The sequence below is a fragment of the Strix uralensis genome, chromosome Z (genome assembly GCF_047716275.1).
Source record: "Strix uralensis isolate ZFMK-TIS-50842 chromosome Z, bStrUra1, whole genome shotgun sequence".
Lineage (NCBI taxonomy): Eukaryota > Metazoa > Chordata > Aves > Strigiformes > Strigidae > Strix > Strix uralensis.
The window spans coordinates 93,264,504-93,292,282 of NC_134012.1; the positions used below are offsets into that span (position 1 = coordinate 93,264,504).

Below are 27,779 nucleotides of genomic sequence, written 5' to 3' on the forward strand. Positions count from 1 at the left end.
ATGGATTTCTTTTGAGGTATTCAGCATTTTTTGAGTGTAGCTTGTGAAATGAAATCGACAAAATTGTGTTATGCTATACGCATATTATACTGTCTTGTGTTAGGATGACTAGATGAAAATAGGAGGGAAGAAAGGAGTTAATAATCACAGAATTAAAGACATTGAAAGTCATCCAATCCACAAGTTTGATATTTGAAGTACTCCCAGCTTCAGAGAAACCATGGGGAGTGGTTTTTTTAAACAGGATTGAAGTAGTTATCTTCAGGAACTCAGTAATTAAAATTAGAAAGTTGGTAACATTTTTACTGCAGGCAATTCTAATGGTGAGATTAACATTAGATAATCTTATCATGAAATAACCAGGCACCCTATGATGATCTGACACGAGAGGCTGCACAGAGCTTCTGGTCCCCCAAGGACTGTGATTGTTTTATGGTTTTATCTTATGATAACTGTGCTTTGGTTTTGCCCTTTTCTGAGAGTTTCATATAGTACATATTCTCCCCTACCCCCCCGTAAATTTGTAATTTAACACCACTCTAGGAAATGGCAAATCAGCATGAAACTATTAATCTTGCCTCGTATCATGAAACAGACACTGATCCAAGAGATCTGATTACTTTGCTTCTGGTCATTATCCAGGCTGAAAGCTGGGTTTAGGCATTTTTATCATCAACAGTTCTGTCATCAGAAAGCAAAAGATTTTAAAAACAAAGTGAAATTCTGCAATCATTCCTGTTTAACATTTCATGCCAAAAATACCGTGTGGCACCAAACTCCCTTTTCTGGTCACTGAGCGATCAGCTGCAATATTAAAGCCCTCATTTCTGCCCTATGTCTACAGCTTCTTTTCCTAGGCATTTAAAGCATAATAAAGGACCTGAATGTCAGGCATGAGGGCTTTAAATAATCTGTAGTGATTTTAATGAGTTCAGTCACAATTGCCACAGGTTTGTCGTCCTTCATAACTATTTCTGAGATGGAGCTTGCAGTCAGACTCTCTGCTGCCAAGTTGCTTTTCAGTCTTTTGAGAAGGATGGAAACTGGCTCCTGTTCAGTCCTGCAGAACTGAGTCTGTTTTAGCTTGAACTGCTCTGGAAATAGCCAGCTGCATCCCCTCCCCTCCAATGAATATATTGTGAACAAGAAATTCAGTTTTAATTTGTATTACAATTCAGCTAATTAAAGAAAACCCATTTTAAATACCTGACTGAATCAATGTGATTTGGCTTTCTTCTTTTCTTTACTCTTGGCCCTTCTTACTTTCTTTTTTTTTCCCCACTCAGTTCTTCTGAATACTTGCGAATTCGTATCTTCTCTCCCATCAGGTTTGTGTCACTTGAAAACATGCACTTATTTAATATGTAGCTGTGAGGGAGGCTCAATCTCTTTTTTACTTCTCCAGTAGGATGGAGCCTTCTGCTCTACAAAAGTATTTGGAAATATTTTAAATTTTTTTTTACTATTTACAAATCCCAAGGGACTTTACAGATATGGAAACACATGGTGAGAATTTCTTCTGTGCTCAGCTGGATGGTTCAACTCTGTTCCTGGAGGGGGTGAATTTTACTGTTGACCTAATTCCGCTCCCATTAAAGTTGGCACTGAGTGGTTTTAGAGATTTTCACCCTCAAAGCATTACTATTCTTTGTCGAATCCAGAGTTTAAGAAGGAGAGCTGAAGTGCAGCTCTTTCAGATGGAATAAGGAAGGCTTAAGCCTGGTACTCAGAATACCTTTATTAACTAACTCTTTCCAAAGAAGTGGCCTGGGAACCTAGATAGAGGAACCTTCCACTCTGCATTAGAATTCAGTCAGAACTTCAGAAATTCATCCCTTTTACCATCATGGCCTGTCTCTGCTTTCTGCATCAGGGGCTCCTTCTGCTTTCTGTGTTTGTGCAGACTTATCATATAGATTGAGTTCATAAATTGGGGAATGATAAACCAGAGCAAAGGTGAAATATAAAAATACAAACTTCTACAGTTTTCCCTGGGAAAAAAATTCCATTCAAAAATTGGTTCCCTACTTGAGCGTAATTAATGTCAAATTTGGGTGTCATATATCTGCTACATTAATTGCTATCAAGTGGGGAACAGATTGTTCTTTTGAAATGCACAGCTGTTAGGGTACTGGTTGGAAAGAGCACAAAATAGGTATGTAACGCTTGTTTATAGCTGTAGAGCCAGTGCTCTTAGATTGGCACAGCACAATAAAATAATGGTTCTCCATTCTAACTTGGAGAGACTCTACTGTAGGGGTTCATAGTTGGAAACTGCCCCTCCATGTCCCCTGTCCTTCAGCTTGTAAACAGGGCATAGTGTTTTGCTATTAATGTAGGACTATAAACATACTTAATTCTTTTGCATATTTGTGTGTGGTTATGACAAAGGCCCAGCTTTGTGCAGGGATTTCCTTTCAGGCTGTTGCAAATGCTGACACTTGTGAGCTTTTCTAAACTAAACTCTCTTTAATAAACCTGTGGATGGGTTTTACTTGGTCTGTCTGTCCAGATTGCAGTGTTTCAGAGTGAAGGCGATTGCCTCACAAGGTCACTGCTGCCCTGGAGTAGTGGAGGGCCTTTCAATTTATGCTTGGTCATGCCCTTTTAACTTAATGTTCTCCTTCACACAAGCTGGTAGTGATGGATGTCCATTCAGACAACCTAATGGCCTATGGTAACTTTAGAAGAGCCTTTATATCAATATTCTGCAGTTGAGACCCATCAAGATGGACTGTCAAACTGCTCTACACCACATCTAGGACCATTTTATGCAAATTATAGCTGTGATACCATGGCTATACTTTATGGTGTCAAGCAGGACTGTAAAATATCATTTCCATGGGTCAAGAGGAAGTTGATCTTTGTAGCTTGATGTATCAGAGGTCATTTCCCTCTGTCAGCTGTTGCTACCTTCAACAGTACTAAACCCACTGCAGAATGACCTCAGGTCTTAAGGAATCTCAGCCATAGATGGAAGGTCTGCTGGGACATCCTCAGTGGCATTTCAAGGGTGGTAGGAGTATTCTGAAGTCAGCATCTTCATGGTGAGCTTCAAAAGGTAACAGCTGGCTTAGCCCCAGGGTATGAAAGGTTGGTATTTGCTCCATGCCTGCTCCTACTCCTTGAGTCAGTCTTTCGTTAGTTAATTTATGTATCTGTGGAGATAGTGCCAGCCTGCCAAATAGAAAACATTTCATGTCTCACTGAAATCACAGCCTGTATGCCAAGAGGACCTTGAATGTTTATGTTCAGGGAGCTGAGCTTTCCAAGACTCAAGTGAGATAGTTTGCCTGTGTTGCTCAGAGGTCTCAGGGGACACCTGTCCAGATTAGGTAACAGATTATGAGATACCATGCTGTGAAACTGCTTAGGTGGAACTTCTCCAGGGGTAGTTGTATTTTGCAGAAAACTTCCAGCTACGTGTGTTCTTAGTCAAAAATGTTCATGTCCTTTCCATTTGTGGAGTGCCATTTGAGCTTTCATGGACTTCCCATGTAATTGTAAACTAAGATGTTGACTTCTGAAAAGAAACGGAGTGCTTGCTAATGCAAGAAAATCTGACAAAAGTCTCATTAAACAGATACATGAACTAACTGTGGAAAGACTGAAGCAGGAACTGGAAACATAATAGATAAGTAATATCTGCCCATGATGGAGTTCTACCACCATTCAGAGAAGACTTAGCGTTTCAAGTGCCTTGGTAGCAACTGCAGTACTGCCTATGTACCAGTTCATCCATCTGTATGTTGCATTGTACCCTTCAGTGTGTTAGGGGTATACATGTTTTTTCAGTATTACTGTAAAATAGAAATAGTCTGTGCTCATATTTCTATGTACTCTAGCAGGGTAATTTGTAGTTTCCTCACTCTCTTATTCAAAGAAGTTGTTCCTGGTAATTTAGTCACCTTGACATGACAGCAAGTTTCGGCATGTCAACAAGTTTCTGCATGTCAACTGCTCTGGACTGGCCATTTTAACCCTTAGCTTCATTTCTAGTGATAGAGACATAAGGTACCCCATATACACCATCTTGTGTTTACTATGGGTTAGTGTGGGGTGAAAGCATGCAAGCTGTGATCTCAAAGAAGATGAGACCATAAACAGTTGGTGTCTAAGCCTTTAGACAACTGCCTTTTAATAAATGGTGCATACACTTTTTTGAAATGTGGAGAGGCCAAGTACTATGCTTCTGACTTGATTCTTCTAGAGGATTTTCTTAATTTTCTGCTACCAAGACTATTTAACACATAATCCTGGGGCTGCCTGTTCTGGCTTGCACTATCATTTGGCCAGTTAATGTAAAGCTATCTACCAGTCAGGTGCTGGTGCTTCAGTCTTGTTCCAGTCTTTGTTCTGAAGAACAGCATCATTACAAAATAAAAGGGTCCTTCTAAAAAGCTTTTATTTCTTACATGAAACTTCTTTGACAAGATGAAGTGAGTCAGCCTGTCTTTAGTGGGATTGCATTGAAATGTCTGCAACTCTTGTTGTCATTCCTTGGCATGATCGTTACTTGAGGGGCAGATTAGAGGTCAATCAGCCAGAGCCACGGGGGCGCCCACAGCTAGCCTCAGGATACTTCCTACAAATGTAAGATCAAAAGGGCAGGCACATGAAAATTACTGTTTACTTTTTATGAATTATTTCCCAGAGATGGGATCATTAGCAGAATCTAAATGCTGGCTGGCTCTTAGTGCAAGGACACTGCTGACAGAACATGCTCGCTTGGGCACACCTTTCTGCTCTTAAAGTCAAAAGATTTTCTGTTTTTGCTTTTGTGGGATTTCTGTATTATTTAAATAACTTTCTGGTTGTTTTTCGCAAAAACACTGTCCCTACTTCTGAACATGCTTTCAGTTCTTAGATGTTATCCATTTCTTTTCTTTGTTTGTGCAGCAAAGGTATTTCAAAGCCTATGTCCATACCCCAGGGACTCTGCAGGAGACACTTCTCTTCTGAAGGAAGTAAAACTTTCTGGTAATCTTTGAGGGAACAGTGGCTGTTACTTAAAATTCATCGCTGGCCAATGTGTACTACAGTTATCCCTACTGTAAATACAGGGGAAAGGTGATATTGGCTGTCGTGGTGAGGTACATGTTGGCAAATGCTGATTCAGTGTCTACTTCTGCAGTAATCTTCACACATCAAACTCTACACGTTCTTATCCACATAAGTATCTGGCTTCTGTTTGATCATAGTAATCAGGGCTATTTAGAAGGGTCACGGTATATTTGCCCTTTTGTCTTGTGTCTGGAGCTATGAAAGCATGACTTTGGAGCAAATGTTGATTGAATTCTAAAGAGACTGGCAGTAGCTGGGAACATGTGTAGCCCCTGATATGCTAAGCTTGTGATTCCAAGTAGAAAACTGTTTGCTTTTTAAAATAACTTTGAAAAACTTACCTTGAAGGAGCAAATACATGGTGGATATTACTCTTTAATGAAAACTAGTATGAACTTCCCTCTTATCATCCAACATGTTACTACCCTTAATGTGAAATGATCAAATGCTGCCCAGTGTAGGAATGAAACTAAGTCTGGCTGGTAACCAAAATAAAATCCCTTATAGCTATTTTTGTATATTCTTAAAATGTGTGCTGTGAGATTAGGCAGTTGTCTTTTCTTCCCCCCTCTGCTATTTTTCTTAAATTTTTTTTTTTTTAAAAAAAGCTTTCTTGCAACCCCCTCCTGTGATAAGGTTGAGGGCAGAAAATCCAATGTTATGTTCTTTTTATCTAAATCCTTATTCTTCCTAATCTGGCTAGACATTTTGGATAAGTGTGGTTTTACTTATTTGGCATGATGTTTTCTCAACGTTATTGTTTTTTTGGCATTCATGTTGACATCAGTAGCTAGACAACTCTTTGCTAGCGTTTAAAATGATAAACTTAACATCTCCGTTTCGTCTTTTCCTCTTGCTGTTGGATAGAGCTCAGGAAACTTTTTAATCCTTTCAAAGTAGTGAGAATGCAAAGGAAATGTGTGTGCATGAGTGGGGTCACTGAGGCCTCCAAGACAGGGGTCTGCAAGTGCCCATCTATGGTTGTGGGTCTGGGGTTTATTACAGCGGCATTCAGAAACTTGAGACACAGATACTGTAAAAATAAGCCCATTGGTGCTAGGCACAGTTTAGGATTGTATGGAGCTGCACCCAATCTCGAAAGTTTTCCACCATATGTCTTGGACTTCTTAGGCTAGATCAGCACTGGACAGGAAGTCTGTACATCTCCTTCAGTCATAAAGCCATTCTCAGAGGTTCATGAGATGTTGGAGGCCAACTAATTTGGATTCGGAGCCAGGATGTGTCATGCTTGCTGTACGTTTCTTGCAGACTTTACACTGAGGCATAATCAGATATCTAATTGTGCTGTTCACCTCGGGTACCTTTGCTGTTGATATCTTCTTCTTGTAGTCATCATGGGAAACAATGGTTTTAAGATGTCTTTTATTGCATCTGTGCTTTGGAGGCTGTTACTTTCCCTCTCTTATTTAATAATGTGCCACAAATGTCCTAAACCTCTCCTCTGAAGTGGTATATCTTGAAGCTGATACCCAAATCTGCATGGGTTTCTAGAGCAATGGTCTTCTCAGTGCTGTTAGGATAGAAGAATGGTGGAGGTCCCTTCTCCACCCAATTGCTAAGGAATACGAGGTATACCTGTCAACCGATAGCTATTAAATTAACATTTCCATTTCCCTGTGTGTAGCCTTATCTTTACAGACAGGTGTATATGTGTTGGGAGAGGGGCTATTTTTGGCTATACTGTAGGAGAGCCTGAAGGTAATGAGTTGTGCATAGTAAATCTTGCTTACTCCATAATTTCCACTACATTTCAAATTAAGGGCCTAAATTAGGGTTAGTGTCAGACTTGCTCTTTCGCTATGTCCTAATTTTGTTTTAAAAGCACATAGCTAAGGACTTTAATATGTTTTAGATTCAGTGCTTGTACGTTATACTAAAATCCCTAAGGGAGCCAAAATAACTTATTAAAACCTTGCAAATGTTTTTGACTGCTGCATTCTATTATTTTCTATTCCAGTGGTAGCATACAGCCTCTGCTGCTGATGGGCGGAGGAACGCAAACCTCCAGGGCCCATTAGACTTAACTTGTTTACTGCATTGATATCTATATGTTAAATGACAAGAGAGTTCAGGTTATTGAATAATTTAAAATTCAGCTCTAATTGGTGTCATATGACCTGGAAAAGGCCATGGATGACGCCAGGAGCATGCTGTGAAATTCTTATAAATAATTCATAAATTAGATCATTCATTTGCCTGGATGTCTTGTTAAATGCAGAAGTTTGTAAGTAATAACTGATGATATAACACCTGTAAGTATTTAGTTCATATGCTGGAAGGTAATCTACCTTGATGATCTTCTAGCAAAACCTGCCAGAGTACGAGAGTTAATTGCACTAGGGAGAATGCACTACATTTATTTGGGATGGGCTTTGGCAAGGCGTACTGTGCAGATGTTGCATTACGCATTCTCTATCAGCTAGACAACTATTCTGTGTATGCCCATGTTAAAAATGCAGCTCATCACTCTTCTGCCCTTATTTCACATGAACTCCAAATGCACTGGGAAATGGTAGTGACCTGCTCTGCTCACAAATAGTATAGTTTTTGAAATATTTATCTAGGTCTTGAACTACTGATTCTTCAGTAAAATAAAGGGCAGAAGTAAAAAATTGAAGTCAGAAGATTGTGATTTTTCGTTTTTATAATGTTGGCAGCACATTGAATGTTAATAGTTAGACCTGGTACTGTCAAGATTAGTATAGTGGCATTTTTCTGTAGTGCAAACAGGAACGCTATAGTTTTGTTTCAGAAAGCAAACATGTTTGCTTAATTTTAGTGGTCAGGTATTGCATTGCCATATGCAGGTTTGGGCTTAATGGGCATTCTGCTCACAGTGATTTCCAAGACTCAACATACAGACACCTCACTTTAGTTTTCTTGGAGCACTGTATTATTAATAACTGCCTTATCAGCCAGCGTAAAACCAGTTTGCTGATCTGAAATGGAGGCATTTGTGAGAGATTATCTACAATATTTGTGTAGCTGGAGAAGAAGGGTGGCACGTTTATGAATGCAAAATATACACTTAGAGCTGAGTGCCAGCAAATGCTCACATGCCACTTTGAATGCAGGTTTTTTGTGCACCTGGCATCGCAGCTCCAAACCCTCTTAACAAAGAGGAGAAGAAAAAATTGAAGGTAACATAAACATAGGAGGTGTTCCTCTGCTGTCAGCTAGAAGCTACAGATTCACTTTTTTGTGATGGGATCCTATTTTTTTTTTTTATTGCTACACCTATTCAGTAGATTGAGTTCAGTAGATTTTTACAGGAAAAATACAGGCTTGTGACTGTCATTCACATAGTTTCTTTGATTTGAGACCATTTGTTTTATTCAGTGGAATATGGCAATCATAGCTATACATAATTTCCACAGAAAATGGTGCTTATTTCTTGCTTGAAAAATGGTCAGCTTACCTTCTGAGTTATCTACTGTATTTATCTTAGGTAATGACAGAGACAGTTGCTGAACTATTATGTAGGCACTTTGTAATGGCTGATATTAGGTTACTTATGGTAGAGATTTTAATAAAGGATTATATGATTTAAAGAAAAAAAAAGATAGACTTCTGTAGGTCCTACTAATTTACTTTAAAATCTTTACCTTTTTACATTCTCCTTGTTAAATTCTTACAGACTCTTGGAAAGAATAGCTTCTTAATCACTAGTAATGTACTTCAAATATTCCTATCATTTGAAAGAATGGTTCTTAAAACGACATTTCTGTTGGCTTGGTATCCTACCTGAGTTTATTTGTAAGATATTCTCCTCATTCTACTGACAAGAGTGAATGCTTATACTGTCGATAAACCTGCAAACCCAAAGCCAAGCTTTATTCAGATGAGACCCATACATCAGCAATGCATTGTGATGAGTTCCAGGTTTAGGATGTATATCTTAATGAATGCATCTGCTAGGTCCCTAATTTGTGCCCTTGGTGCTCTTTAAAATGTCCCTGTGTATGGTAGCCTCTCATTTGTCCATTTAGAAATTTTTGGTTCATCTTTAAATAGCTTTAAATTTCTGTATTTCTCCTCTGGTTGCTGCACCTGTTTGTTCTCCTTGGCTTCCTCCAGGGTCCACGCTCATATCAGCACAATGGACTAGTTCTGAACCTGCAGGTTCCTCCCTCTGTTTCTACCCCACCAAAAGAAACCCCAGATCTGAAAATCCAGGTTAGTGAAATGTTCTCAAGATACAGTTGAGATCAATTTTAGTTCATTGTCTCTTTTTCTGTTTTCAGATATGTTTCTATCTAACTACAAAGCCAGGTGCTAATGGTTAAACTCTAATCCTGTTAACATCTATTGGAATTTTGCTGTTCACCATAACAGCACTGTATTTTGGTGGGACCCTCGTTTTTGTCCTCAGAGTGCAAGACTTCTCAAGGTAATCATAGAGTCATAGAATACCAGGTTGGAAGGGACCTCAAGGTCCAACCTTTCTTGACAAAAGCAGTCTAGACAAGATGCCCAGCACTCTGTCCAGCTGAATGTTAAAAGTGTCCGGTGCTGGGGAATCCACCACTTCCCTGGGGAGATTATTTCAGTGGGTGTTTGTTCTCATTGTGAAAAATTTTCCTCTTGTGTCCAATCAGAATCTCCCCAGGAGTATTTTGGGCTGTTTCTTAAACATGTTTTGTACATGAAGAGCTACCAGTAAAATCTGTTAGAACCTTGCCTATGTTGAGATTGTAAGATCTGATCTGTTACTAGTTCATCCCTTGCAGTACAAAGCCCTGTGTGATGGAGTCAGTCTGTAAATGTGTCTCCTCTGCTAGCACTGTGAATTAGCAGCGCAGAGCACACAAGTTGCATTTAAGAAGAATTTGCAGAGATCATAATGCTGCGTGCATAAAACTGGTGTGCTGTTTGTCTGTTTGTAGGAAGTTTTAAGGACTGGATGTTTGTTTAAGCTCTGCTCTGAATCCCTGATCAAAAATTACTGGGATTGCAGTAAAGATTTTGTAGAGCTCCCCACATGTCTTCCTCTTTAAACCCTTCTAAAGGTTATTTTAACTATTTTTTAATATCTTCTCGTTTCTATGCAAGTGTTTCGCATCTGATCAAGTCTTATTAACTCCATATGTTGCAAGGAGCAGTCTGAGTATGTTTGTTTGTTTAAGCCTCAGTTAAAGGAAGTTGTATCTTTAAATACCGTACAGCAAGCCTGGAAGAGCTCCACGGAGGGGAAAGCACAGCTGTTCCATCATGGTCCGTCATGGTTTCTATGTGTCCCGTAGGCAATATCTTTCTTATACTCACCTTGTAAAATTACCCAATTCCTTATGCTTGTGCATCTTTAGACTCATGGTAGTAAGTGGGTTTTTTGATTTTTTTTTTTTTTTTTTTTGCTTTTCCCCTTCACCTTGCCCGCATCTTACTCATCTGTTATGGCATGCTCTGGTCCCACCTGATCCCTCATAAGTGTAAATGTCAGTCCATTTTCCCTGCAGCCTCTACCATCCAGCTGTAGTTTTCAATAAAGAATTAACAGAAAACCACAAATTGCTAAAAAAGTTGTTGACTAGCTTCTGACTAGTTAATAGTTAAAGTTAATAAAGTTATAGTTAAAGTTAATTTTTCTTTGGGGTTAGACCCTGCAAAGAACTGAGTATCAGTCAAAGGCATGTTGGAACTCAGTCTTTTGCCTAACCTGACCTCCTCCTCCTAAAGAAATAAAAAACCCCACTCATATTCAATGACATTAATGAGAATTTTCCCCCCTGCAAACATATTGTAACTGTGAAATAACATTAAAGTTTCTCTGCCTTGTTATGAAGTCTTTAAATGTCAATGCCATTTCTGAGACCATCAGGGCAGATTTAATGGCGACCAAGGTCAACAAATGCTAACTGGTACCTCTCTTTTAGGGCCTTCAGGGACTCTTAATAGAGTCTCAGCCATGAAGTTAATTTGCGGTGTGGACCTTTATTCTTAAGCCTGTTCCTGATGATTATTTTGTACCATCTTCATTCGTGTGCTTAGATTTCTTAACGTTGCCTTGTCTCTTCAGTCAATAAAACAAACTGCTAAACTAAAGACATTCTCAGGTATTTAATCTTTTGAGTCTTCTTTTTTTTTTCCCTTTTTCCTTCTGTTTATGGGCTGCAGAAGGGTAGGTGTATGCTTTCTGTAGACCACCCTAAGCTGCCAGCTCTGATAGGATCCTCTAAGAATACCTTCAGGTCTGCCACCTTCTGCTGTCCTAGTGGGCTGGGAAACTGGCCACCTTGAAAGCCTCTTTCTCTTGATGCCCTAAATGCTTTATTAGCAGAAGCAGGTGAGGTGGGAAACCTGAGACAGATTGTAGCCACAGGATTTTCTTACTTTTCCTATTCTGTAATACTTCTTCCTGTTGCTGGTCATCCCTTTATGTATTATCTAATTTAGATTAAAAGGGCTTTGTAGCCTTTATTTGCCTAGAAAAGTTGCAGACAAGGATGGCACGCTACAAATAATAAATATCAAAACTCCGTCTTTTTGGCAGCATGTTGCGTTTCTGCTTAGTTGCCCTGCCAGCCCCTCTGACTTTAAAATATTTTAATGTCCTGCACTTTTCACCCAGTCCAAGCACCAGACTTTCCTCAGACATTTAGCACTGACATTAATGCAAATGCCTCCAACTCACTGGGCCCTTTGGGGCGAAACATGACATCCTTCGCTTTCAATCACATGGCAGAGAGGATATATTTGTATCCACAAGACTGGAAATAATAAAATATCAGTATTCAGGTGCTAATCCACGTTAATTTACATTCTGTGAAGTCTACAAGAAACTTGTAATTGGTTGTCTTGAAGGACAGCAGAGTTTATTTGGTATTTTGTTTATTTATAAAAAAATTTAAATTATACATATAAACACTGCATAGATTTGGATTATATCTCTCCTCTAATCATCACTGGATGCTTGCTTGAATTCCTAAGTTCTAGTGTTTTGGGGCTTGCAGACTGTCTTTCCGCTCTATGTGGACAATAGTACAATGCTTACAAAGCGTTGCCAGAGTGCAAATAATACTTTTCTTTCCATCAATGGATACCAGTTTTCCCTGCTAAACTACTTTCACTGCAGTGGTTTTGTTATCTTTAACAAACGTGGCTTCTGCAATTAGAAAAATCAGGTCTTTGTGAACGATTCCAAAGGCTGGAGGAGCTTAAATTCTGTATGTTATTGAAATTAATGCACAGATCTAGCAAAAGAAATGTGAGTGCCTGATTCACTGCTGTTCTGATGTGCATAAAATCTCAAATGCTTAACTGCCTAGATGAACCATAGTGCAAAGATACTCCAGGATATAAGTAGGATTTTGATGTCTGTTACATAATATCCACAAGTATAACAAAACCACTAGAATTTGCTAGCACTGGGTTGACAAATGTGAGTTATAGTTGCTTTCTTTCTTCAGAGTTTTATCAGAGTATAATCACTTGCCCAGCTTAATTGAAAAATCACTTCAGTTTATAGCTGAATTTAAACATGTTTTGTATTTAAATGACAGCTTTTGATGTACAACCATTTTTTACAGAAAGTAGTTGGTTTTTATCTGTGTTTCTGTAAAGATATTTCAAAAACTCTCATCAAATTTCCAGCAGTAAGTAATATCCCATTCAGTGCAAGGTGAAATGTTTTACATCAAATCTCCTGCTGTGTAATGGCCAATCAAAGAGTATTTATAGTGGCTGAATGGATTTTTTGGCTTGGTATTCAAAATTAAACATTTTCAAACCTTAACATTTAATGTTTTTTGCCACTCTTCAAGTTGATTTTATGTAACCCTAGATGCTCACAACTACTTGATACTATGAAGTGACTCATTTTATGCTGAGGATCCTGCAGGCAGTAGTTTTACATTTATTACACTTGTGTAGATGGAATGAAATGTAGATTTGATAGCAGATTCGTGTCTGTCTTCTGATAAACATTTTTTTCAGGTTTGGCTCTATGTCTGTGATGCAGCAAGTCTGTTTCTGAGAGAACACATTTACCAAATGAAATTAATGAGCAAAGATAAATTTTGATGATTCACAGGAAATTGTTTCTTTTATTGCAGGTATCCAGTAAGAAGAGCTTATGCCAACAGCCATCTTTGGATCTAGATGGTTCCTACTTGGGTATTGGGGGACCTCAAACTTTTTATAAGAACAGTAGAGCATCAAAGGCTGGAAACCCAGCCCGTGTTGCATTGTCTCAGCCTTGCAGGAATAATCACAATTACGGGACTGAAATCCATTACAACCATCAGACGTGTCTGAAGAAATATCCGGTAGAAAATGACTTGCACAGAAAGTGTAACAATATGATTTCCCCAGCCAAACAGAGGAACCCTCACCATGTAAAACCAGCTCAGGAGATGGACCAGAAAGCAAATGAATTTCAGAGCACATGCCCTCAGCAAGTGAGTCACAGTTGTGCCTGCAGGCATGTAGGGAGCTCAGGGAGCATGCAAGAGAGCCACCATGTCAGCCAGGTACTTAGAAGACACTCTGGGCCAGTTCACAAAACCTGTGATTATTCTAGGAGCTCTGAAGTTTCCGGGCAGAATGACAGCATGGACTCAGGGCCTAAAGGAAAAGAACAGGCTAAAAGGTTGTATGAAGAAAGAAGGCAGAAGCTCCTTCTGCAGAAAATGGAGTTGGAAATTGAAAAGGAACGCCTCCAACATTTATTGGCTAAGCAAGAAGCAAAACTGCTCCTAAAACAACAACAACTACACCAATCCCGTCTGGATTATAACAGGTGATTTTGAGATTTGTCATTTTTTAAAAAAATCTAAAATTTCTAATGAACATGTGGGCAATAGATAATTAAAGTGGGAGAACGGAACTAATAAGATAGGCAAGACTAGTGGCACAAATTCTTTCTAACAGTGATTTAGAGCGGAGGAAACTTTTTAGTGTATTAGCATATACTGTTGGGAAATGGCATGACAGCTGTGGAAAGCAGCAGAGAAAACCAGTATGTGATAGAAAGAAAGGCATAAGAAAAGCAGAGTGGTAAAAGACTAGGTGAGAAAAGAGGAGCAGTAGAAGAAAACAAGAGGTTGATGTTAGTGCTGGCACTTGAAGGAGTGCAGCATTTGGCAAGAAGCAGTGTCAGCGTGGATGACGTAGATGTGACACTCCCCCTTCTTTCCTTGGTGAGGTCCGTTTTAAGTATTGCACCTTCCTAGGTAAGGACTGGAAGATGTGTGTTTTACAGAAGAGATGGAGGTAATTTCTTTATATATGGAATATTTTTTTCCCATATATACACATGGAAAGGGAAGGGAGCTCTGTGTAGCAAGGACATTTTCTTCCCAGTGATGATTGTGGAAGGAAGAATGCCAAGACTGAGGCACAATACATGCTTAAGACTAGAAGAAGGTAAAGGCAATAACCGTAGAAATATGGGATGTGGCTTGAAAGGCCCATGAGCTTGTTGTAGAAGGTGAGGTAACACCTTCCTGACAATGTAAATGGGGTCTCTGGGAAAGAGGGAGAAACTGGTTTATTGGTATCATGTTACTAGAGCAAAGAGGAACAGTGAAAGGGAGCAGGTTAAAGTAAGTTGAATTAGCCAGTGTAACTCAGTTGGGTACTAGCAGTTCAGCACTAGAAAGGGAAAGCAATGGGGGAGAATGTAGCAGTCTTGTAGAAGAAGCAATAAGGGTGTTTCACAAGGATGATTATTTCTATGCTGTTTTAATATGGCAAGTGCTGACAGCATCCCATGAGAGTCTGCATTATGTGACACACTTCCTACATTCACGTACTCTAACCACCATGGAGGAATATATCACTTTCTCTTCTTAATCCCAGCCCCCTGGTTACTTGTCAAACTCTGAAAGAGAATACCATAATTTAGGTGGTCTTTTGTTTGTTATCTTCGATTTTGGCTTCCATTGAAAATAATGTGTTTATATGGCTTTAAAAATACCTGTCTTAAAGGCAATCACAATTGTGTGTGTTGAAAATCACTGAGGTCACAAACAAAGGATTATGACTTCAGGTGAGAATTAAGTAGGAACAGATGGATTCTTAATCATCAGATACCTTAATTCTATGCATGCATCCCTCTAATGAAAAACAAGTAGAATATGAAGGACATACAGACTGAGGTTTTTGGTGGTTTTGGTACTAATGGATATTTTTTACCATTTGAGGCATCATAAGCCCAGAAAAAAATGGACCTTAAATATATCTATAATGATGAGCTTGTTAAAGCTCTTATGCCTATTTTAGCTGTTGTTTTTCTGAAAAAAAAACTTCATGGTTTACAGAGCTCTAGTTACCTAAAAGAATTCTGTGAAAGAAAATCATATATGATCAATCTGAGGACTCAGTATTTTTGTGATCTCTTTTCAGAGGTGAAGGTGAAAGCACATTTGCCATATTCTAAGAAAAGCAACTAGAACATAGTGTGCTTGCTGTTAAAAAATACTCAGTCTCTTTAGAATTAAATGTTTGATATTTACAGGTAAATCTCTCAGGCATCACAGTTCTGTTTCAGTTCTAGGTATATAATTCACTTTTGCACTTGATAACAGGGTAATTTTATATACTACAAACAATAAAATTTTGTTTAGCTAAGCTTAAATACCTTTTGCTTCATTGTCAGGAGGCTCTAATGTCTTAACATCATGACAGTTTAAAAAAGCAATACAACAAAAATCCATTTCCAGGTAGTGGGTTTTTTTGTCTGTCCTTCTGCCTGGGTGGAGTGCTGTTAAGGTCCATTCTGACCTGCTGAAACTATTGTCATCGAATGATAAGTACAAGGTCTGACCATTTGTAATTATTGGCTATTAACTCTTCTGCTCTTTTAACGAAAGTATGAATTGATCCTTTTTTTTGCCATGCTGCATCATAACTGCATTTTAATTTCCCACATTTTCCTATTTAGCCTCAGGTGAGCATAGTACTTAGAGTTTGCAGTTTCCCTCTATGTGAAATAGTTGCTTGGCTGTGAAAAATGTTGTGCGTGCAGGGAAACGGGCAGTTTCGTGACTCTTCCTGATGCCAGCCACACCAGAGCAGACAAATATGGTAAATCCTGGAAGCAGGAATTTTATTCAAATGAAAAGGGAGAAGTACCTCTGTTGTTGACTTTTATATCTTCATTGGAGAGAAAGAAAAAGGTGGGGTGATCTATTAAAAATAGAGCATCATCTGTGGGCCCACAGTTTCAGGAGACACAACCATCTCAGCCGAATTCTACATTTTATGCAGTGTACACATACTGTGGATTCTGTGACCATTTCCTTAAGGGAGCTGGTCCTTGGAAATCAGTAAATGAAATTTTTCTAGTCTTTTTCCCAATGGTAACCCTTAGAAGCAAAGGCACTGGACGTAAGTCAGCCTTCCAAAACAAAAGTATATTTGAAAGTGTGAAAACAGTCATGAAAGCTTCTGCATTTAACGTGATTAAGTGCCCCGTTTGTAGGCACACAACTCACCTTTTTGTGGCGAGTTCCTGGTGTGATGATTTGACCAGCTGCAAAACGAGCTAACTCTGCTTTTTCAGGTTTGGAGGCCACGTACCTGGTTCGGAAGATGTGCCCATTGATGAAGCACCTGGAGAACTTGCTCTGATGATGAACGGCAACAGCATGGGGCTAAGGTAATTTCTCTCTTCACTTCTAAGTACTTCACAGTGTCAGTATATCTTCTTGACAGTGTGGTGTTGGCTGCCAAGTGTATTTGTTCATGTGTTTGTTTCAGATTAAGAGCTTTTTTCCTGCAGGAAAGGTAAAATTCATTGGGTGTTGTGTTTTATGAGTCAACTCAATAGTTATGCTGACCTGTTATTACTCATGGTTTAGGGGTTGACTTCCTGTAGAGGTCTCAGGTTTTGTGTGTTATCTCTTACGGACACTAACCTAGCCCAGTGCAAAATGGAGTTTTCACATAATCTTAGCTTTTGTTCTTTGTTCTAGGTACTGCTTGTTATTTTTTTCAGTTAAGATCGGAACATCTCTTTAGTCTTGATTTGCACCTGATGTAAAAAATACATTATCCTTTAACTCCCAGATAGAAATGGTCTTTTATAATTGGTGACAGTTACTTGTTTTTTAAACAGTGCTGTGTTGCACCTCCGCTTCAGTGTGATCAGAGCAAACTACCACTGAAATAACTGGAAGTAGAGTTAAGCCAATATTTAGCTCTTTATCTCAATTTTGCATGCTATTTAAAACCTTAATCAATACGTTATTGTGTTTTCTTTCTATCCTACCCTGTCGCATGTCCTGTTACCACTGGAAGAAGATTCAGGCTTATTAGAAAAGCAACAAATAAAAACTGTGGATTTGACAGAGTTTTTCTTCCTTTCTCAAAAAGTGACAGCTTCTTGTTCTGTTTCAACTATAGATGTTCCTTTGACCAAAGTAGTCCCTGTTTGGTAGACAAGATGAGCAGCTGTCCTCTGAATGGTCCCTTCTTTAGTGACAAGAGAAGACTTTAAAATAATAAGCTTTTCTCTCCACTATAAGAATACTGGAAGAACTGTTTATTTATTTATAAACTAAGGGTCTGATGCGTTATTTTTTCTTATTTTTTTAACATTAAGTGATACTGATTTTACTTTATTTTTTTGAGATTCCTTTTCAAGGAATAAGACTTCTTTCTCTGGAACAGTTGTTAGTTTTCTTGGAATACTTTGCTGCTTAACCAGGTGTTTGGCTGCTGTGAATTACTGGCATATCCTTATTGTATTCTGATGCTTTTTTATTTCATTTTCACACAGACTGAAGTGATCAAAGTGTGTTTGCTGTAACAAAAGAGATGGAGAGTTGTGATATGTTTAAGATGAAGTAGCATTAAGCCCCTTGGAGGAAAAATGTAGCCTAGAACACCTGTAGGGCCTCTTGTCAACAGTTTACCAAAAACCTGCAAAAATCTACACAGCCTAGCAGGAAAAATGAGGAAAACCTGTGCCGTTAACAAAATGAGAGTTCCAGATTTCAAAAGGTTCCCCGCCCTCTCTTCATTCCTCTGGTTTAATTTAGTGTAATTTTTCAAAGTTAATATGTGTTCGTGCAGTCTCAAGTTGCCATGCCAGCTGGTTATGAAGTTTGGCAGCAAAACACTTGGAAGTTTTCTTCCTATATGCCATCTTCAGTTTCGCAAAGGTTACCAGATGAACGGTCCCTAAATAATTTACTCTAATGTAAGGCTGGAAGAGGCTATGGAAGACAAGTCCATTTGTCTCTTTTATGCATTTGAATATGTAAGTGATGTTTTCTTCAGTTAACGAGAGAGTGTGCAAGTGTGTGGCTAGAGCTTAGAAAGGAGGAAGAGCTGATAGGAATACATCTTTCTTTGACAGTCTCTTTTCTGTTTTTTGTTCATTTTTTGGGGGTTTAATTTTGTTGTTATTTGTTTTTTAATTGACCTGCAAAACGGTTCTTGTTATAGCAAATGCTATCAGAACCCAAATGGAAAATCAGCCCTCTCTGACTTTCAGTTCATACATTAGAGCTCCTCTAGCAAACCTCACAGCATGAAACTTGATTTCAGTCTTCAAATAAGCAAAACTTAGCTTAAAAATATCCTGGTATTTTAAAGGAAATGGTGAAAGTCCTTTAAAATACTAAACTTGCTGAAGTGATATATTGGAGTTCAGAAGTAAAATAAATAATATAATCAAGAACTGAAAAACATAGGTTTTTTTATAATTAACAGCTCATTTTGAGTTAATTATCTACAATTACGAAAATCTAATTGCAATTTATTCTCTACTATCTGTGGGAAGAATCGTAGGCAAGGGAATGTGCATCACTGCCAGGCTTAAATGCTATAGGATGAGTACAAATAATAGAGGAGCCTTTAATGAAAAACAAAAAGCAAATAGGAGCGTGCAGCTGTGCCAGGCTATTGAAAGGTAATTGTAGTCAGAAATGAGATATGTACTTTAAAAGGCATCTTGTCATCTCCTGTAGGGATTAATTTTTTCCCTCCTTGAAAAAGGAAAAATAGATTCCATGAGCAAATGCAGTACGGAGTTTGATTTCTGATACAGATTTTGGTCATTGTCTGTCTGTGAAAAGAAAAACTTTTATCTTGGGCACTACAACAAACTATAGTCAAATTTTCTAATGGAGGCCTGTTTTGTTTTCTCTTCTAAATGTGCCTTTATGTTTTTTTCATTATCAAAGTCAGCAAGTGTTGTCCATCTCAGCCTCTTTGTATGGTCCTGGTATGAATTTGCAATGTTGAATTTGTTACTTCCCTGCTGGGTATGTTGAGGAGCTGTTGGGAAGAAATGTGTCTGTCACATGTGTCAGCATGCAGCTGGGCCACTGTGTGGGACCTGAAGAGTCTTCAGATGCGGGATCTCCAGTTCTCTAAGGTGCAGCAGACAGAGCAGATTCTACTGAGGATGGTTTTCAGTAGCTTGGAGTGCTCCTAAGTGAGCCCACAGCCAATTTTCAGCTATGGAGATAGTAACTTGTACAATTAATGGCAAGTTGTCTGGTTGTCTGTATAATTTCTTTTCAAGTCTGTCCCAGTGTGCAAGATGCTTTAAAATGCTCAAAATAAAAACATAACCTGATGCATTTGTTTAGCATAAAACAGCCTTTTACAAAGCACTTTCCATCCCTCAGATGCAGATGCTCGGTACATGCTCAAGTACCCACTCCATGCCTATTCAGTAGGATCAGTACACCCGGCACCTGCTTTTGTGTGTGCTCCTGAGGTCTGCATCTGGGAGAGGAATTTTAAAACAATCCACTCTTCTCTCCTTTATTTAATTGTAACTTTGGATCTGAAGGTCATGGAAATAAGACCTGTTTAATAGCACCAACTAGAGAAGATACGGTTTGCTACTTTGTGAGCACCCCTCCCCAGAGTTGTGCTTTGTGCCTAAATCTTAACATAGAAAGTACCCTGCTTTTCTGATTCTTAGGTTTCCTATATGGCTCTTCCAGTACAGCTTTCTACTGCCTTCTCTCTAACATACAGCTTTCCCTCAGATTTCACACAATACTGCCACTGTACCTCTGCACGGACCTGTGCAAAACGTTATAAATAGGAATTGTTGGATACAGCAGCTATTGGATGGGTTTACAGTTATCTGCAGGCACTCTTTCAATGTATGCTACCTGGTTAAAGGATTTCTCTCCTAGAGTATCGAAGATTTGCAGGTGGAATTTGCCACCTTTAATTTCATTGAAGGCTTTTTATGTTTGTGTTCTTCATTGTATATCACCCATGTGTATTTTTTCCAGTTTCTGTTTTTAGTTAGTTGAAAATATCAAACACAGAATTCAGCAGTACTTTCCCCCTATTTGAATGCTCATTGCTATGGTGATAGTTCCAGGAGGGAATGCTGTCAGGGGTCTTTTAAAAGATTTTTATGTTTCTGGTGTAACTATTTTTATTATCTTGTGAGAGAAGGTGACAATTATCTCTTGCTCCTTGTTTAATGCTTTGTTATGAACTCGATTGTTTTTTGTGACTTGTTAGACATGCAGGCATCTTTCTATGGTGATGTGCAAGCATACTTCTGTGTTTTTGTCCAAATATTCAACACAATTAAATAGATGTGCAGAGGAACGCAGACTCGCAGCTCCCCCTGCTGTCCCAGGCATATCCAGGTTTGCTCAATCCCCCCCCTCCAAGTAATTTAAAAAGAAAATAAAAATCACACACAATCACACAGCTCTGCCACCTCTGACCTGACTTGTGCTGGCCCCGTTACTCCCATTTTTGAAGGGGACTGATATTTAAAAACCGGTGGCAATGGTAGCACCCATTTTGTTTCCTGTTTGGAGTTTTCTTGACGGTTCTCCTTCATGCCAGCATGCATCACCTCCTGTTACTCTTGTCCTGAGCCTCTGAAGGAGAAACCATCACCAGTGCCACAATTGGCTCATTGTCCAAGGCCTCCCAGGCCTCAGTTCATCTATGAGTTGTCCTTGGTGTCTTGAGGTGCATCTAGGTAGTACTTGGCCAACTTTTAGGAATGTATTGAATACAGTTTGTTGGGATTTTTTTTCATCTATTAGCTGTTTTGGCAGACTGGCACATTAAATCGGGCTGAAATCAACTGTGCTTGCAAATGGCCCATAAAATCTGTGTATCTGGAAGCCACTTACTCACTTGTTAGTGCTCCTTTTAACACACAAGTTACTTTCTTGTTCCAGATAATTTTACATTGAAGTTTGTATCATTTTTAGATAGGATATTTGTGGAGCGAACACTTGTTTGGCCAGTAAAAAAAGTGCTTGCAGATCTGCCAATAATGCAAATACTGAATTAGGTGCAGATACGAGTTTTTCTTCTTTCGTGGCGTTGTCTGGCTATACATAGGCACAGCATCCCTCCAACAGATGGCTGCCAGTTGTGACATAACAGGAGAGTATAGTTGGTGTTAGATACACATTTTTGCTTCATTAGTGCCACGTGCAGAGCCTGAAGGTAGTAGGTTTTCTTGTGCAGGGTGAAGTATTTTGTTCTGATATGGTTACTAAAAGCTTATTGTGGCAATTTTTTACATATCAATGCATGCATTTTATTTTTTTTTAAGGTAGGCAGTGATCCTTATCAGACTGGGGAGTGAGGAGTTCATTTCTGCTGACCTGGTTGTTTCACTAATCTCATTTTCAGGTTTACTTTCAACTGCGACAGGGTTTTGAAGCTGCCTCTGTTACGTTTACCTGAATTATGCTGATTCTGTTCTCATGATTACGTATGCTGCACACAGCAGTATTACATCATTTCCATTACAGTTCAAAGTAACCTTGAGCAGGAAGCCTACTGATTGACTTGAGGTATAAGATGCAAGTAGGAGGTACCATAAGTAGTTTCTGTAGGCAGATGGAGCCAACCTGTAGGTGAGGTCTTCAAAAAGCACAGGAACTCTGGTGTTAGAAACACTGCTAAGCGTAGGATGGCAATCAGTGAAAATAGGCTTGCTAAAACTCAAATGCTTTGGTATTTTCACAAAACGTACATTTTCTGCCAGTCTTCTCCATGGGTATAGTTCTGTAATATCACATATCAGAACTGAAAATGCCCAGAGATTTTTTTTCTTTGGGTTGAAATATTTAAAATTCATGCATCTCCTGAAGGAGTTTGTTCCTTGCCAACACTTGCAGACAGTGAGAGACATTTTTGCAAGTCATTTGCAGATGCCTCCTTTACAGGAAAATGTAGACACTGTTAGTTTACTGCCTGAATTGAATTTTGAAAACCTGAATTCTATTTTTATAAATTGGAGTGGATTACTTTTTCAGACATAACATTTTGTTACTTTTTATTTTTATATGTAATCTTGGATGAAGAGAGAATTATGTTTAATCTAGATATTCATATGTCCCAGAAATTTGTGAGTTGGAAAAGTTAAGAAAAATCTTATAAAACAAAATGTTCTGGAAGGTAGTTTTAAATTAGGAGATTTAAACCCACCCGCACAACTTTCATGCCATTTAAAAGCTTATATCAGAACTGATGGGGCAGGACTAAGAACAAAAGCTATTGGTATTACAAAGTTAAGAAATCAGCTGTACCCTGCTGTTCTGGCCATGATCACGGCTGCACTAAGCTAAAACCCACTCCCCCACCCCTCTTGTGACCTTGGCTGCACTTCAGCACACAGAGGATTGAAGCAAAAGGCAAACTCCGGTAAATACTAGATTCTGCCACTTGCAGATATACAGACTACACATAAAGATAACGGCACGCGTGCTCTCGCTTGCTCTTCAGCTCTCACTTCCTCTGAAGTGGACTTTGTATATTTGCTACTGAATTATTCTGACATAAAACTTTCCAGACTGTGTACTGGTGTGTTGAGCTGAACTCTGGCTTTGCATGGGTGCTGAGGCTTTACAGAACTACCCATTACGTTTATAACAGTGCTAATTTTTGAGAGCCACGCGGAGAAAATTTTAGATTCAGCCCAGCTGATTTGTTCTTCACATTGCTCCTGCGGTGAAGAGGATTGATTTTTGTGTTTCTTTTGATATTTGGCTTCCTTTCCTCTGGTACTCAATGCTTCAGGCCTTAATCCTTTAACCTTGAATCTGAGCATCAAGGCTTCAGGAGGGATCAGGCCTTTTGATGGAGAGAGAATGTCTTTTGTTGTACCAAATGGTTGGCAGTGGTATAAGGCAAGACAGCTCTCCAGACAGTATGTATTTCTCTGTTGCGTTAAAAGACTATAAACAGAGGGCGGGTTTAGTGGGGATTATAAATAATCTAGAGGAAGGTGGGGTATTAGAAGCAATGGAAAAGAGTTAATGACTTTTTCTTTAACTTTTCACCAATAACCAGTCTATCATGACAGATGTGTACTGGGTTGCCAAATGCTATAGTCTGATTTGGGTAACGGTTCAAAGCTCAGCGTGTCATGGAAATGGCAGTGTGGTCCCTGATGGAGCAGGGGGAAAAAAGCTTTTCAGCTTCTCAAAGGGCAGTATTTGTGGAAGCAGATGCTTGCTTGCCCTACCCAGCATAAAGAACACTTCTGCGGGCAGCCGGGAGAGTTCGTACTGCTGGATTTTTATAGGATCATTAATTATATGTTATAAGGCAGCTAAGCATGGCATTCCTAACTCGATGAATTCCATTATGAATGGCCTTTTCATATTCTTCATCTCATTATATTAAATGCATGTGACCTGAAGTTTAGCTAAAGTTATTGTTCGGGTTAACTTTCATTTAGTGGTTGCCCTAGTTTTAGAAACAGTATGATCTTTAGATTTTATGGAGGGACAGGGTTTTTTATGCATGTTTTTGCAGCACTATTTTAGATAATTTCTTTTGGAACTAGGTAGGAACCTCTGTGAGGTGGCAGGGAAGGGATTTAGTCGCTCCTTGATTTGTCTGGAGATTTCTGTACCCATGTCCCTGGATGACAACATCTAGTTACACGGATTTGGCTCTCATCTCTCCGCCAATAACTCTTAAACCCTCTGCTCTGTTCCATCTAGTCTTGCATATCTGACTGCCTCCCTGACATATAATCCTGGTTGTTTTGCCTTCAGATCATTTGTAATCTCGCCAAAACAGAACTTCTTACTTTTGCTTCTGAATCGCTCTTCACTTCTGATTTTGATAACGCCACATCCTCCCTGTCACTCAGACTCGTAACCTTGGGGTCACTCTCCTTCTCCATACGCATCTGGGCTGCTGACAGCTATTGCAGCTTCCTTCTCCTTTGCAGCAAAAACACACCTCCAGTGTGTCAACAGTTAAAACACCACCCCCTGCTCTAGTCCTTCATCTTCCACCTTGACAACTGTAAAGTCATCTTTGACTGCTCAATATTCATTCTCCTCCTTCAAAATAAGTTTTCCAAATTGCTATCTTGGCTGCTTATTCAGATCTTGTCACTGTTGCCTCTCTGAAACTCTCTTTTGAAGACCAAGTATCAGTCTTTTTTTTTTTTTTCCACAGTTTGAGTGCTTTTTTTTCCTCCCCATCCTCATTCCTAGTGTGATAAGTTTCAAACTAATGCATCTATTTCCACTGACTACAAGGATGGTCTCTGCCTGGTAAGTCCATCTAAAATCTAAGTCATACTCAAAAGATATCACCACTGTCCTAGGGAGAGAAGTTATAACTCAACTGCAGTGACAAATTATCAGCTCTTCTGTGTAGAAAAATTTAGGTATGTCTTCTAGCACATGCAAGAGTTTGAAACAAAACAATATGCAAGTATCTTCAGTCTTCTGCCAATAGTGCTATGCTTCACCTCTTCATGTAATTAACATGCCCTTCTGTTTGACTGATATGTAGTTAATCCTTTTTTACTTTTTGACTTGGTGCTCCCTTAATCTCCCTCTCCATCTTGCATCCTTTTTGAGAAAATCATGTCTCTGAGAGATGGGCTAAATTTATATACTGGCTGTAGACTCAGTAGGGCTGAGGTTGTTCAGCAACACAAAAAATGCAAGCCCCTAAACCCACATCACAGTGTCAGAGTGGCACTGGTGGCAACAGCTCTGGACAGACATTTCCAAACAGGTTATAACAAAGTTGTGCAAAGGTAGAGTTCCAAGACCTAACGTCAGTAGCCGTAAGATGGCAAGAATCGCTTGTATCTGGACTAACAAAAATATGTGGTGTATTTGTCACGTTCAGTTTCTAGGGGCAGGGAACAAGCAGCCCAGATCCTGGGTAGAACCCACAGCTTCACTGCACACAGCCTCATGCCAGGGTGTCTTCCCTTTATTCCTTCCCTTGATACTGGACATCAGAGCACGCCAATACATATCTCACTGATATGTGCCTCATAGCAAGCCAATGGCTTCTGTGTGGTTTCAATTCTATCATGTCTCTTTATTTCCTGAATATAAGAGTACAAAAATATGTAAAATCTATTCCGTAAACATCCTGGTTGAGTCAATATTCAGTGGTGCTGTCACATTCACATAAAATCCATCCTCTGAAAGAGGCACTCTTTAGAGTGCTGTTTTTGGTGAGGCCCAGGCCGTGTTTTTAGAGTTGTATGCCATCAGTTAGATGTCTAAGTCTGTATTGCACTTGCAATAAATACCTGATTTTTCTATCACTAGCCATCAAACATTCTCTATGAAATATGTAACTTCAGTGGGTTCAAGGCAATTGTAGTGGACAGAAGTGAAATTTTAAATCTTGACCAAGAGCTGCCTTGTCAAATCTATATCTGTTGGGCATGGTAATCCACTAATCTGAGTAAAGTTCGAAGTCTAACTACTATATTTACTTCTTTTTGGGCTATAAGATATTTTTAAAAGTAGATCAATAAACAGTCTCAAAGTTTTCATTTTACTAAGCAATATAATATATATGAGTACAAGTGTAGTAGTACATCATTAATATACTCCTTAATCATAGAGTGACCATGTCCCACAGATGTGACTTAATCATGGAAAAAAGGCTGATGAAGTGTAAAGATCCATCAGGAGTGGTGTTTCCAACAGAAGTGGAATATTACATGACACTGTTTTAAAAGATCCTTGTGTGAGAGCATTTAGGATGCCTTGTACATTTATAGTTACAGATCTGGCTATATTCTAACATGTCATTGTTTTTGATCACTATAAAACAAGAGTCAAAACCCGTGTCAGGTTTATATTTGGCTGGGAAGCCAGTGTGGTGCGAGGAGACATGTTGGCATCATGTTAGAGCTGTGCTTTATACCTGGGCTGAGCCCATGCCAACACACAGAGCCTTTGATGGCTTTTGGCGTAAGAAAAGTATTGCAGTCTCCAGATTGACTAGTCTCCAGATTTGTAACACTTTGACACTAACAGACCTGTATAACCCAGAAAACCAGTAGAAAACTTAATCAAGCTTAAAATGCTTGATTCAGTCATCATGTGATACAGATAAAGATGATTAGAATAAGAGGATAGAATTGTCATGGAAAGAGATGAGTCCTGTAAGGGTGCCCCCCATGTTGGTTTCAGTGTTAATTGTTCCTAATCATTAGAGAAATCAGGTTGAAGGACAGCAGCCTCAGAAGAATAGGAAAGATAAGATAAACCCTCTAATTTTGTTTATTATGGAATTTGATGCATTTATGAAAGGATTTCACTGCAACATGTTCCCTGATATCTGGCGACCTGTCAGTGACCCCTGGAAGGTCACATTGGGATCCTTAGGGGTATGTGTATTTGCCAAGGTTAGTGGTTATTAATTTTCATTGCTATCAGTGTGAGAAGTTTGTAACTTTGTTCCTTCATTTCCTCCCTTAGAAACCAGGGATGATAATTTATCATGACAGTATCCTGAATGTTGAAAATCAGCATCTATCAAGTGCAACGTTGTCAATGAACAGAAGCATCTATAGATATTATGTCTCTTATAATGCTTCTTCACATACAGGCACTACGGGATCCTCCAGAGCTTTATTTTCTGTGTGTATGTGACTCTTCATAATACCTGTACATAAGAATGCAGTCTTAAATATCTGTTGCTTTAGTTAGGCATCTCTTCAAAATGTCTTGTTAGTAGGGCATACTGGAAACCGTGTGAGTACCTACTTTTCAACTCTTGTTGTGTCCCTCTTCTGCTATATCGTCACTTATCCTTAGCAAATGATTGCTCCATGGTCTGATCCATGATCAGAGAAAGGGCTTTTGCAATTGCTGCTCATTTACTGAAAGCTCCTGTTATCAACACATGTCTGCCTGTCTGGAAACTCCTATGAAGGAGAGAGTGCTTATGTACTGATAGTCTTAGCAAAGGAAAACATAAGGACTCTTGCACCAAGCAGGTGCAGCTTGCACACTCAGATCGATCTCTGCAGCAACAGCTCAGCCACAGCCTGTTTTGCAGTGCAGCCCATCTACTGTGAAGTCTTTTGTTCTGGGTGAGCCAAGTTGAGAAGGGATGATGCATTGTTCTTCTATGTCTTTATCACAATCAAATTGCAATCTAATTTGGGGGGTGTTTGTTCAAGAGATAGCTTGCATATGGCATTTTGATGGGCACCTTGTGAACGGGGCTGACTCTCAGCCAAACAATAGTGATGCTGTATAAGGCACTAAGACAGGCATTCACTTTGCTGAAGAGCATGTGATTCTCCTTCTGAAGGAGAGAGTGATGTGGCTTGATCTACTGGAGAAGTTTGGATTTAGTTCAAAAACTTTGTTTGTCCTAAACAGGCTTTTGCATCATTCCTTATGGTACTTTCAATGGTGACAGCTAGGCAGGCATTTCAGATATACAGACACTGTTTTGAAGGATTGTTTTTATACCTATGACTTGACATTTACATGACTTTC

At 39.1% G+C, this 27,779-nt stretch overlaps 1 protein-coding gene across 2 annotated transcripts in view; it reads left to right on the forward strand.

Annotated features, from left to right (window-relative positions):
- Positions 1 to 27,779, forward strand: part of KIAA1328 (KIAA1328 ortholog) — a 175,102-nt gene that overhangs the window by 103,204 nt on the left and 44,119 nt on the right. Inside the window, exons 7-9 of one of the 2 annotated variants that reach the window (XM_074855072.1) lie at positions 9,163 to 9,261; positions 13,137 to 13,822; positions 16,589 to 16,684. In XM_074855072.1, the coding sequence (XP_074711173.1) occupies positions 9,163 to 9,261; positions 13,137 to 13,822; positions 16,589 to 16,684 (881 nt within the window). The remainder of the gene's footprint in view (positions 1 to 9,162; positions 9,262 to 13,136; positions 13,823 to 16,588; positions 16,685 to 27,779) is intronic. The other variant, XM_074855073.1, reaches the window with a different exon arrangement.